Genomic DNA, 14,722 nt, shown 5'->3' on the forward strand with positions numbered 1-14,722 from the left:
TCTAATATTTAAACCCTGTAGATAAATTCATCGGGTGTTAATTTATTTACGCATCTCGGGAAATTAAAGTGCTCGGCTAGTAATTAAACCCATTAGATAAGTAAACGGATCCTCCATTTCTAAACACCTCTCGGAGAAATTGAACGGTGTACCATTAAATTAAGCCATAGTACTAATTAACCGATTTTTGTAATTTTCAAGCGTTATTATCAATTATCAAACGATGTTTTGAAATTAACTTGTATGCATAGTTATTAGTGCTAAAAACCCCATATTAAACGATACCAATCTTATAGTGTATGTTCATAACCCAAAGATCTTGGTTCCTTTCGCTATTCACGCATATCGGCAGCACTCACGCTGTCGATCGCCATTTCTGCCAATTGCGATAAAAATATAATTTTGGCAATAAAATATTTAATCTGGCGGAATTTTGGGCAATAACTTTTTCCTGTACGGCGATTCTTTTTAACCGTGACGATAAAATTTTCTTGCCACAAAGTTTTGATTTCCACGCTGTGCACACACGTTACACTCTATTGCGCTTGGCTTAGTCAGTTATCAATCAATTAGGTAGCAACCCTTTGTCTCTTGATCAAGCTCGGATTAGTCAGTTATCAATCAATTAGGTAGCAATCCTTTATCTCTTGATCAAGCTCGAATTAGTGTTGATTAGTATTTACAGTAAGAGTAGTAATAGCTAATTAAGAGACAAAAGATTTAATTATTTCTCTCCAAATACGAATCGGTGGCTATTTTTGACGGTTTTTATATATTCAAAATGGCGGACACTAGAATAATACTTGTTCGATTTGTTTGGGATTATTGGATTATGACGTCTGTTTTATCTTTTTTCTTACTCCTGTTGCCCGTATAGTTAAAAAATGAAGCCAGGTTTGCTGTTACAGTTTATGTGGAAGTGGACGTTAAACTCCAGAAATGAACGAAAATCAGTTATCATCAAATCGCATGCCATAGGTCGAAAGCGAAAAATTGAACAGCCTTTGTCAACGTCCGATACATGAATCACCCATTCCAAAAAAGGGCGTGTCGCTATTGCATTGTGGGAGATCGGTGAGCAAAGTCACTCGTAGGCCGCCATTACTTTGCATTGAATTTCTCTGACCAAATTTCGAAAAACGCCGATTTTACGTTAATTTTAGTGATGGGGGATATTTCATATGATGTGATAGAGACACAGATGGTTGATGCATGTAAAGAATACCTCAGAAAGCACATTCTTAAGTATACAGATCGCAAAAAGGTAAAATTAAAACTTCAAAACAAACAGCTATCAAAACTTCACCATACAACAAGACTAATAATAGTAATTAATTTTAAAATATATAAATGAATTATACTGAACGTAATAAACATGTTTTTTATTAAGCATTCTTAATGTACCTTGTGCTATTTATTTCTATGCAACACTGTACACTCACAGTTTGAGTATTGACCTGCTAAAAGTGACAGCGATCAGCTGATTGATAGGAAGGTTAAGTTTTGACAGCTGTTTGTTTTGGAGTTTTCATTTTACCTTTTTGCGATCTCCCACAATGCAACAGCGACACGCCCTTTTTTTGGAGTGGGTGATTCATGTATAGAAGAATGTCAGACTTTTTAATATGTTACCACCAAAATGTTGAAGCGATATCAACTTCTACAATAGGCCTGCATGTACTAGGCTACCTCAAAAGTTTGCGAAATAGAAAAATGGGATATGAGAGGTTTGATAAAGAACTGACTATAATAGTTAAAAAAGAAATAGATAACGTAAATAGAATATGCTGACAATTTCAAATTGCTCCACTCTGAACCGAGATATTAGCTTTTGAATTTTAGGCCTGGCCTCAATCATCATAACTAAAGAAAGAGTTAACTCTTGCATAATGTATGTTTAAGTGCATTTGAAAAAGGTAGATCTTTTAAGAATGAATGGGGATTTTCAAATACTTGTGATATCACGATTCCTGTGGCAACTACATGCTGTGAAAGATGGTTTAGTTGACAAAATATTATAAAAAAAACAAGAAATATTCATTATAAACAAATGCACTGTGTAATTTAATGTTACTAAAAGTGGTTACCCCAGATATTGAAAAAGCTTTCAAAAAATGGGCTTCTGCAAAGCAGTAAAGCATTTTGTAAACTGTGATATAATATGTATAAAAATTACTCCAAAAAATCTAAGATATTTGTTCTTTTTTGGCGGAAAATATATATGGCTAATAAATTAAAATAAAAAATTGACGGAAAAAAATGAAACCCAGAGTGAGCACTGCATATCGGACTATATCTTCCTGGATTATGGCCCCTGATTGTACAAAAAATCACATTATTTTTTTAGCTCATTCTCTGTCCATCTCTTGCAAAATGTGGGTGTATCTTGCATGGCAACCGCTTGTTTTTATTTTTTACAGATTTGCAAAAAAAGTTATATATTCAGATATCTGACCTAATTACGATTCTAACTATGTATTGAGTTATTAAAATTTTATTTTCGATATTTTGGCATTTTTGGCACCTTTGAACATACGATTTCTCAGGGAGATTTTATCTGATAAGATATAATATATCATCATAGAGACATGTTACCATTCAAGTGCCAAATTCGGTTGTTAAAACTATCCCGGCAAAGATCCCCATACCGGAAGTAATCAAAAAATTGAAAAGACGAAGAAGCCTTTTGATTTTCAACGATTTCCGATAATTACCGCCAGAGTTATGGCCCTTGATCACTTTGAAAAATCTTGTTGACACTCTACAGACTAAACTTAACATCCAATTGACTTTAAATTTATACAATGTTTAAGGTCATGAGATGAAGAAGCCTATTGCTTTTCAGTGATTTCCAATAATTACTGCCAGAGTTATGGTCCTTGATCACTTTGAAAAATCTTGTGGGCACTCTATTCGATTGACTTTAAATGTATACACAGTGTTTATGGTCATGAGACAAAGAAGCCTATTGATTTTCAACTTTTGTTTAATCCTTTTGTATTGTACAATGATATGTCGATGCAATAAAATAAGTTTAAACTAAACTAACTATTTCTAATAATTACTGCCAGAGTTATGGCCCTTGAGCTCTTTTAAAAATCGTGTGAAAGCTCTAGAGTTTAAAGTTAATAACTGATTGACTTATACCGTGTTAAACCGTATATACACCTACCTTGATTAAAATCTACCTTGATTGACTGACTTTATCCTTTGTCGGACAATTCATCAATCTAATCTTAAACAGAAGCCGTTGTTTTCCCTTTGTCGGACTATTCATCAATCCAATAACTGTGATTATAATTTGAATCTCCGTGCTGACCTCGTGGTTTCTGCATTGTCGGACATTTTAATCGCATTGATGTGAGCCGACAATATGTATAAACTAGTCATAGATGTCACATATTGTAAGAGTATATAATGCCCAGATCAATAGACAGTCATATTTATAATTCGTGGAAGTGAGCATTAAATAAAGCTATTTCACACACACACACACACACACACATATCCGAAAAATACTAGACATTGCTAACTTTGTTTCTGATCGCACGCGGTTACAGCACTCGGCAAACCTCGGCAGATTCCGTTACTCTAGCTTCAGCTGTATGACGGTAAGTAAGTGATATGTACCTACGAACTTGCCGGTTTTAGAAAGAAGTTATCAAAATTGCGTCGTTCGAAGCGTGTTTAGAATTTTCAGAGCAATGTTGTCCTTGTTTGAAGAAAATCTGATTAAACTTGAAAGAAAAACAGCTTCAGACGGTTAAAGTACGATAACTGAACCGGTATTAGAAATCTCGTGAGACGCGTGAAATTATGAAATGAATATGTGACAAAATACACGCGTCTAATCTAATGTCGAAGAAAAGATTCTATTTTGATGGAATTTTCCCGGATTTATGATCATATTTTGAATGGGGTTTATATAAAGAAATAAGTAATCAAGGCAATGTTGACGAATATGTCAATTGGAATAGTGTAAGTTCTTAATTGTTTTAAACGATAGCGCGTGCTAGAGTAGAATGCGATTATTTAGCAGTTCTGGTAGAGCGACGTTTATTGCTCAAAAAATTTCAGGATATCATTTTCTTAACCTCTGTACATAAGTCGTAACGGAGTATAAGACGAATGCTGGACTTCTGCTGAAAAATGTAGCGACTTATGACCCGAAAAATACGGTAATTTGGGAGGAATTTGAAAAGATACGGATCAGCAGTTGTGGGCACGCTTTCATTCTATCGTATTACGACATCACATAATTTTGTAGGAATGTTACTGACATAAATTTGAATACCATACGGGAATTAAACATACATTATGCAAGAGCTAAATCAGATTATTGCAAGTCTTAATTTAGGCTTCAGATGTTATAGAAATTATAAATTAGATCTTTATTTAAACAACAAGCCCCAAATCAACTCTGTAGACCCACGGATGGCTCGGTTACAGCTTGGATTTAAATAGGATTTCACTGATTGATTAAATCATAAATGGCGGCCCATGCGGAGATTATTAACCGTTACGTTGACGTCATCAGTTAGATCGAGGCTAAATGATAGAGTTTACGAAGCGAGGCCGCCGTTGAGCGATGCCGCATGTCAGTCAATTTGATTGAATGTTTGATATATACGGCCTTGATATTATGTTCAGTTGTGGTTAAAATGAGAGTTTGGATGTCGGGATTATACGCTCTTTTGTCACTTGCGTTTACAGAAAAATTATGGAAATTGATAAACATCGCAGCTAACATCACCCAAGTTGAATTGCAGCCCCATTGGATCACTGTAGTGTTTTCTATTTGTCTGCTATGGGAGTCCCGTACGTAGTCACATTACAGTACAAGAGTACACGCAGGCTAACTAGAAGTCGACTATAATTATGCCTTATTGATTTGGTCCATTCCTTTCAAACTTTCGCTTCTTATCTATATAATACAGTAGAATCTGCATTAAGCAGCCACCCAAGGGAATTTTCACAACTGACCGCTTAACGGGAGTGGCCTCTTAATAAAATCTCGTTGCTTTTTGTGCCGACATAAATTAAACATTACGCTTGGATGCATTGGAAGAGGTAAATTTGGCCGTCGCTGAATCTTGCGCCGAACGAAAATTATTTACTCAAATCTCGGACATAACTTCTGTAAACTTGTCATTTTGTACCAACCTTCGATACTACTGTCTACCATTGTGATGCATTCGATAATATTTATCCATTTTTGTGAAGAAAATCGATGAATTCATTTTATTTTATCAAAAAAGCACATGAACAAAAAACATCGCTAATTTTATCTTCTTTTTACAGGGGGTGTAACTCTGTATGTAATATTATAGGAGGCGCTAAGAGAGATACTAGATGATCGTGACAAAACTCGGTACTTTTATTTTATTCAATCAGTATCAAATAATGTGTCGTTACGCGTGAAAACAATGATCAGGTTAGTCGTTTAATAAAACAAAAGATTAATTAACAGATAATCCCGGGTTGATTGTTATGTTTACATTTCTTTTTACCTGATCAGTGGGGGTCCAGTTAATTAACTACTACTCACGGGATTAGCGGGGGTGTTACAAAGAACGACAAGATGGTATCATTCAACAATGGCCGTTGAATGGGCGAAGTTTTGTTGAATTTATTAGTAAAATAGTGACCGCTGGCCGCGTTAGAGGAGTGACCGTTGAATAAAGAGATGAAACAACAGAATTTCTACGGGGGGAATTTATCGTGACCGCTTACAAGGAGATGTCGCTGAATAGGAGTGGCTGCTCATACAGATTCTACTGTAAAAGTCTTATTTTTAATTTGTAGTAAAAATAAATGTGCTACGAATTGAACTGCAACCCCGTCTCAAGCCATTGAAAACGTTACTTGATAATCGAGATTATATAGGTGGAGTTAACGCCTGTCAATCAAACGATCGGCCAAGGTGAAGATACATTTGACTACCATTTCTAGTCAAATATTACAACGATGATAACTTTGTTCAGAATAAAGTAATTTGACTGAAATTTTCAATATATTCTTCTTTCATCGTCTACTTTTGAACTGTTATAGCAAAAATGGCCAACTCTCTATAAAAGTCTCCCATAATGTATCTTTAAATATGAAAAATAACGAGGTGCACCTATTTTTTTTATTACGGACGAATTTGAATATTTTGTTTACACGTGATTTTTGTGTGTGGTCTAAAAACTGCCCTCTTAAATAACAAGAGTTATGTCCCTTTATTTTCGGTAAAAATTGTCCGACAAGAAAATTTTTGAAATCCCATCACTGTTGTGGACTCGTACAATTTACAATTTTTATCCCATTTTGATGAAACTTAAAGTATATGTTTATATACGAACAATCTTGGTTCCTTTCGATATTTGCACATATTGGACCGTAACTTCCTGGATTATGGCCCCTGATTGTACGAAAAATCAAGTTTTTAGTTTGTAGTCCCTCTGAGTCTTGACTTGAGGTCACAATTTTTATCCAATTTAAAAAAACGTTTCATTATATCACCGTTGCACCATAAAGACAGTTGAGACAGACGGAAACTGCCCAACAAAATGCCGCTCCACATATGCAAATAGTGTAAAAGTATGTAATATAATACCAAGATTGTGGACCCTCTAGTTCTAAAGGTCACAATTTTTATCCGATTTGGCTGAAACTTTATATCTTTATAACCCAAATATCTGGGTTCCTTTCGATACTTCAATGTAATTAAACCATAGTTTCCTTGATAATGGCCCTTGATTGTACAAAAAAAAACATTTAGTTTTTAGTTTGTTCCCTGTCCATCTCATGCAAAATGTGGGCCTATCTTGTATGGCAACCGCTTGTTTATAAATATTTGAGGTTTTACGCTATGGTATTGTTCAATTAAGTTAGGTTTCTGAGGTTCTGTTGTATTACCACCTCTCAGTTGTCTCCAGTTTTCCCTCAAGTCGCTTCTCAAGAAGTAAGTTTCTTCAAGTTTCCTCTTTGAAGTTCCTTCCAGTTAGATCTGTTCACTTCCTCCATGTTACATAGGAGTATGTCTAGTTTTTTATACCTTATTATAGATGTCAATATTGAAGAATCATATGGATCAAGACAAAGAGACTATTAACAGATTATCCAGTGATAAGAATCAGCTACAGACTCTTGTAGGAGAATTACAATCTAAAAAAAGATCGTTTGAAGGACAGGTAAATTTAAATATCACATTTGGGATCGAATTCAATCAAAAATGTTAAAATTTGGAAAAATATTGTGAAGTTTCCATTTCAGAAGTGTAGAAATTTTTGTTTTTAAAAGTAATGTCAAGTTATGAAACGTGATCACTATATTTATATTGTGGTTATTTTTCTTAGATATCAGCATTAGAACAACAGAAAGGATCATTAGAAGATTTGGTCAATGAAGAGAGAAGAAGAGCTGTGGATCAAACTAAATTACTAGAAAGTAAACTACAAGATTTAGAAGATGCTTTATTTACTAAAATACAAGAGGCCAACAGTGCCAGAGATGCTAATCTTCCTCTTAAAACAGAAATAGAGACTTTAAAAGTTTTACTGGAAGAAGAGGAACGCAGGTAATTTTTATACGCACACATTTCAGTCACTGAAATTCAATATGGGGTTTATTATGTCGTACTTGTCGGATCAACAATTGGTTTGTCAAATCGATAGAGGGTACAGTTTTCGACGGATGTTTTTGCAAATTGGGTGTGAAGCACTGGGGGTAGTTGGAGGACGAAACCCTATTGATTTTTAGTTTTTTTTCCATAAACCTTGTGAATGTGAAAGTTACAGATTTTTGTCTGACATTTTTTTTTTATAAACAAAGACATGGGTATTACAAAACCATCTTTTATAAATTAGAAAACTTACTTCCTCAGAGAACATACCTACACAAATACTGGTGTCACTGTATCAAGTTTATTATGACTTGGATACCATCAACATTTATGTTATTCCAATGGTTTTGGATTCCTCTTTCTTTACTTTAACATATATTGTCGTCGCCCCTGTCTGTCCTTTCACATTTTGTTTGTGCACACTCTACAGGTCACAATTTTTATCTGATTTTAGTAATTTTAGCGAAACTTCAAATGTATAGATAGAACTCAATGACCATTGAATACCGCTCGGGTTATTCAATGGTTCAAGAGAGCAGGGGCGCAGATCGCCAAAAAATAGTGGTGGGGACAGTCCATGCGCGGGCGACTATTGGTAAAGAGGAGGGGGGGGTCTGGGGTACTCCCCCAAAATTTTTTGAAAACTAGACGCTCTAAAACGCACTCTGTAGGTATTTTCAGCATCATTTGTCTTTAGAAATTTATAAGTGTTCATACAGAGTCAGGCCCATAGGCTGGAAGCAAGGTGGGCGGGTTCGTTTGTGAAAGAGAAGGACCGACTATATAGCCGAACGCCGCTGGCGTGAGGTGCTGGGAGGGGGGGGGGGGTCTTCTAGAATTTTTTGAATTTTTGTTAAAAAATGGTGTCTAAATATGCATTCTCAGCGATTCTGAGGAGTTTTTACCAATAACAAAATAGTTCAGAGAGCACTTTTTTTAATCGAAAAAAAACATTCAATAAAGTGTTTAATAAATATATTTAAAACTAAAGAACAGTATACTTATCTCCACTCTACCCGTTTCTTTTCCCTTCTTTCTGGACGGCCCAGGACAGGTTTTAAAAAATGTCTTTTCCGATAAGATTCCTAAATTTCTAAACCATCTTCAAAAAAATTTCACTAACTTGTAATAATAAGTACACGATTCTTGGCTCAGCTTACTGTACTCCAAAAAAATAGAGCGTTCGAGTCTTAAATTTTAGATTTAATTGCCTATATTCCACAGAGAAAGATAGAAACCAGTCTTTAAAAATACGTTTATTTAGTATGGCAGCAAATCTAGCAATGAAGGGTTCCCCTGATATACAAACTAAATCCTTTAGTTAGGTGATTTATCATCCAGTATACCCGATAAAAACAAAATCTCAGTTATTCCTCAACCCTTTAATACCCAGCGTATCAGATATGCACACCTACATGATATACATATTATTATAATCCCTATGGAATATTTTAATAGTAAGTGCAGGAGGACCGCACTACACGCAAAACAAAAATCTACAAGATAACCCTGCGGACAAGACAGAAAATAGACATTGCACCAAATAAACAAATATCAAATCAAGTGAATCGGTCACCTGGTGCAGCTGTACAACTTTAAGGACCCTGGCCTCAAGTGCCTGGGACCAACTCTACACTTTCTGAAATGTCAATAAAAGCTCTGGAATGATTTCAATTTCAAAAAATAAACAGTAAGCAAAACATCGGAAATAAGTGGTGGGGACACAGTATATCATGTCCCCACCACTAAAAATATTGGTGGGGACGCATCCCGGTGTCCCCACCGTGATCTGCGCCCATGCAAGAGAGTATATCCCTGCGCAAGTATTCTTTCCTTTTAACAAAAATTGTAGATGTCTAGTGGTGACATCATTACAGTTTGACGTAATTCAGAAAGTGACGTCATTCTGGACAAAGGTTGTATGTGTCCAAGACATTGAATACAACTAGAACACCGAATACACCGAGAAACAGTCATTAATGATATATTATGAATCTCCAATGCGGAATATGACATGTGACATTGGTTAGAATTAGGTCAGTAAACCAGTGATGCTAGTTTTAGTTTTTAATAGCGTTTACCGTTATGATTTTTTTCCTTTATACACATGCTGACAGAGGCTTGATTTTTAAAATATTGTCAATATTATTGAAAGCTGTATGGCATAGTCGTATGGAATTTAATTTTAAAGCCATTTCAATTATGGTTGTCACATGATCACTGTGCCGTGTGTCTATCATGGACAAATGAATAAAAACATTTGCAAGTTACGCGATAGAAAAAAAAATCTACAAATTGTGTTATGAAGAAATACCATGGTGCCGTATCAACTTATATCCATTGAAAAAAAAAACGAATACAGTAATTTATTCAGAATATTACTGACATGAATTTCAAGCCGGTACGTGAATTTAATATGGACAGTTTTGCAATCGGTGTACCTGTTTGACGTTATAGGCTATTTGTTGTAATTACATACAGTAGAATACGATATTCCTCGTAACAAATTACCAAGAATTATTTTAAAGGGAATGGAAGCTTAAAATTTTAAAACCCAGTTCGTACCGGGACCTGATTTTACCCAATTCTGGCCGATTCGTTTTAAAATGGATTAAAAACCCTGATTTGCATGTAGTTATAGAATAAATTTTTATATTCCAAAGATCTCGGGTTCCTTCCAATACTGGCATGTATCGGATCCTAGCTTCATGGATCTACCGGGACCTCATTTGACCCAATTCTGGCCGATTCGTTTCAAAATGGATTAAAAACCCTGATTTGCATGTAGTTATAGAATAAATTTTTACATTCCAAAGATCTCGGGTTCCTTCCAATACTGGCATGTATCGGATCCTAAACTTCATGGATTATGGCCCTGATTGTACGACAAATCACGTTTTTAGTTTGTGGACACTCTAGAGGTCACAATTTTTATCTGATTTTGATGAAACTTAAAATCTATGTTTATAATAGGTGTCACAGTGTCGTTTTTTCCCGATTTTTAACCCTTTTTATACGCCCACATTTTCATGTGGACGTATTATGCCGTCGCCCCTGTCCGTCCGGACGTCTGTCCACAATTGTTTGTGGACTCTCTACAGGTCACAATTCTTATCCGATTTTGACGAAACTTGAAATATAGGTTTATCCCCAAAAGATCTCGGCTGCTTTCGATATTGGCATGTACCGGATCGAAACTTCATGGATTATGGCCCCTGATTGTACGAAAAATCACGTTTTTAGCTTGTGGACCCTAAAGAGGTCACAATTTTTATCCGATTTTTTTAAAACTTGAAATGTAAGTTTATAACCCAAAGATCTTGTTCCTTTCGATATTCGCGCATATCGGACCGTAACTTCCTGAATTATGGCCCCTGATTGTACGAAAAATCGCGTTTTTAGCTTGTGGACCCTATAGAGGTCATAATTTTTATCTGATTTAAAAAAATGTATTATTATATCACCATTGCACCCTAAGGAAGGTTGAGTTCGAATTTCGTGAAAATCGGCCCAAAATTGACAGACAAAATGGCCGCTGTTCGTTCTCAAATAGCGTAAAAATATGGTATATCAAGGTTGTGGACCCTATAGAGGTCACAATTTTTATCCGATTTTGTTGAAAATTGAAATGTAAGTTTATAACCCAAAGATCTCGGTTCCTTTCGATATTCGCGCATATCGGACTGTAACTTCCTGAATTATGGTCCCTGATTGTACGAAAAATCACGTTTTTAGCTTGTGGACCCTATAGAGGTCATAATTTTTATCCGATTTAAAAAAATCGTATTATTATATCACCGTTACACACTAAGGAAGGTTGAGATCGAATTTCGTGAAAATCGGCCCAAAATTGACAGACAAAATGGCCGCCGTTCGTTCTCAAATAGCGTAAAAATATGGTATATCAAGGTTGTGGACCCTATAGAGGTCACAATTTTTATCCGATTTTGTTGAAACTTGAAATATAAGTTTACAACACAAAGATCTCAGTTCCTTTCGATATTCGCGCATATTGAATTGTAATTTCCTGAATTATGGCCCTTGATAGTAGGAAAAATCACTTTCTTGTTAGCTTGTTCTCTGTCCATCTCTCGAAAATGTGGGCGTATCCTGCCTGGCAGCCGCTGGTTTTAACTTAACGTCAAATAGTGGCTATTTAATCTTTTGTAACAATTTTTAAATATTTTAGAAGCAGATATCCTGTTCTTTTGTTTGATATATTTTTTATATATTTGTTCATTTTATTAATTTCATAAACGTAAGTTGAAAAACGTCAATTTCCTGTGTTTTGACATTACGCTGAAAATTTTTGTCACGTTTTGAAACGAGGGTACCCCACTTCAAATGCTTGGCGGCGGTTCCTATTTTTAATATTATTTTTTAATTTTAATATTAGAAAGATAATTGAACGATCTTTCGATCGGTCGGGGGTGCTTTGTCCGCATTTCGAAATACCATGCATTTTTTGTAAGTTTTACGCTTCAATTGACGTAATCTAGTTTTGCCTTGTTATGACGCCATTTCTACACAAGAAGAAAAATCCATTCCAAGTTCCTGTGACTCATATTCGCCGTAAATTGGGTCGAAATGCAACTCGATGTTTATTTATGAAGAAATTGTTATGTTATATAAATAAAGGACTTGCCTGAAAATAAATAAGTATAGTAATTCCATTTTATTCACGCTTTGAGCAGGGCCGACTGTGTTTACATCACGTGACGCATATTCGCGCGCTTTTATAACCACGTGACAGGATATAAAATCGAAGGGAAATTTCCTCCCAGCTACCACACGTCTCTACTTATAACACCAAACATTTTTCAAAAATTGGAGTTCCGTAACATTGAAGATTATTTCAATGCTCTGAAATAATAAATTCGCTGTTAGCTGAATAATTCAAGCCCAATTTTAAAGCATTTACTGTGCACACGAATGGAAATAAAACCATAAAATATCCACACAGGTCTCAGAGAGCCATTTGGCATTACGTTACTGACCGCAGATGTGAGGGACGATAGCTACAATTTCTATCCACTTAAAAAGGAATTATACCCGAATAAAGTTCGACCAACAAAAGAATTAACGCTAGCTAAAATAACTTTAAAAAATGGCTCAGTTTCTGAATTTGCTGTTAGTGATTTACAACATTTCGTTTGAATTTGAGATGATGGAAACGACAGTTTTTTTATAGTTTAGAATTAGGTCAGTCATGTCAATGAATGTCGATACGGATACCGTACCCAATTTTCGCAAAATGTTTTATTAAATAATTTAGCATTATATAACAGTTGTCATACTAATTATTATAATTTTAATTCTTTGGTTTTTTTAGGAAAATATATTTAACACCTCGAGTATTAACCCTTAACCGGTCATTGTCGACTATAGTCACCACAACAAATATATTTAACACCTCGAGTATTAACCCTTAACCGGTCATTGTCGACTATAGTCACCACAACGAGAGAGCCATTTGGCATTACGTTACTGACCGCAGATGTGAGGGACGATAGCTACGATTTCTATCCACTTAAAAAGGAATTATACCCGAATAAAGTTCAACCAACAAAAGAATTAACGCTAGCTAAAATAACTTTAAAAAATGGCTCAGTTTCTGAATTTGCTGTTGGTGATTTACAACATTTCGTTTGAATTTGAGATGATGGAAACGACAGTTTTTTTATAGTTTAGAATTAGGTCAGTCATGTCAATGAATGTCGATACGGATACCGTACCCAATTTTCGCAAAATGTTTTATTAAATAATTTAGCATTATATAACAGTTGTCATACTAATTATTATAATTTTAATTCTTTGTTTTTTTTATGAAAATATATTTAACACCTCGAGTATTAACCCTTAACCGGTCATTGTCGACTATAGTCACCACAACAAGAACCTTTTTTATAAGCCGCATTTGAGTATTTAGTTTCGTATTTAATTGATATGGCCACGCATGTGTGTGTCAGACAGGAACTTGTCTAGTCAAGGGCATTGAGAAAAACATGTCTTTGTTCAACATTTTTTTGACGAAAAACGTAATTTAACGATGTGGGGAACGTTAAAGACGCTCGAAGTGGTTGAAATTCTTATGAAATATTCTGACTCGGATTATATCGATGACACCGATTCTGAAAAGAATTTAAAATGATTTGCAAATTATAGATCAACTTATCCCCTTCAACTTTTTTATTGATGTCAAGGGTCTATCACTTACAATTATTTGGCAATAGTCGATTGAAATAGGCATACAAAATATTTCTTGTCAGCCTTTATTTAGCCTGACCACTTGACGCCATGACGTCAAAATGACGTCAACCGGTTAAGGGTTTTAAAATATATTTGTTGGTCAGTTAAAATTGAAAGAATCAACTTTGTATGAAAGGCCTACTTTTACTTTAGGCCTAGTTGCAATGCATGATTTATATTTGCATTGATGAAAATATACAAAATAAAAAGAAAGTTGCTCAATAATAGGCTACATACCAATTTGAAGGAATAATAAAAATATTCAAAAGTGAAGTAAAAACAAAACCATTCTTTTTCAAAATGTAACTTCCAGTCCTTTATAACATGACTACCATAGCCTATCAGTAACTGAGTAGGCCTAACCTATTTTTACACTTTAGAGAATAATTTTTTATTGGTCAATGTTTTTATTTTCTGAGTAGAAAATAATATGCCAAAGCAGAATTCTTCTTTTTTTAACAATAATGTAAGCAACCAATGCTGAGAACATTGATAGTGAAACAACAGTTGTCTTATTTTTAAAGTTATGACATATGAAGTTGCTATGGCATCCACCCAAAGTCCTTAATATTTCAATAAAATTATACAATTCATAATATTTCATATTACATGGGTTGCAAAAATAGGCTAAAATGCTTACTGATACCGTACTTAAAATGTGGTGATCGTTTGGTTTGTCATGGTAAACACCATTGAAAATGGTATAACATTGCCTTTTTGGGTGTTTGTTTTTCGTTTTGGTTGGTATAACAACTAAATATTAAGTAATATACAAGAGTAAAGATAAATAATTTTAATAATTCACAAACATATTTACTTGTAAACAAAATATCTCTTCAAGATCTTAATTCCTTCATATTTTACTTA

The 14,722-nt window shown here is 34.7% G+C and overlaps 1 protein-coding gene across 5 annotated transcripts in view; it reads left to right on the forward strand.

Moving 5' to 3' along the window:
* LOC126825380 (non-neuronal cytoplasmic intermediate filament protein) overlaps positions 1-14,722 on the forward strand; it is a 191,938-nt gene that overhangs the window by 53,545 nt on the left and 123,671 nt on the right. For all 5 annotated transcript variants that reach the window (XM_050554987.2, XM_050554986.2, XM_050554991.2 and 2 more), the window contains exons 6-7: positions 7,050-7,175; positions 7,341-7,561. In XM_050554987.2, coding sequence (XP_050410944.1) covers positions 7,050-7,175; positions 7,341-7,561 — 347 coding nt within the window. The remainder of the gene's footprint in view (positions 1-7,049; positions 7,176-7,340; positions 7,562-14,722) is intronic.

This window comes from Patella vulgata, chromosome 6 (assembly GCF_932274485.2).
Source record: "Patella vulgata chromosome 6, xgPatVulg1.2, whole genome shotgun sequence".
Lineage (NCBI taxonomy): Eukaryota > Metazoa > Mollusca > Gastropoda > Patellidae > Patella > Patella vulgata.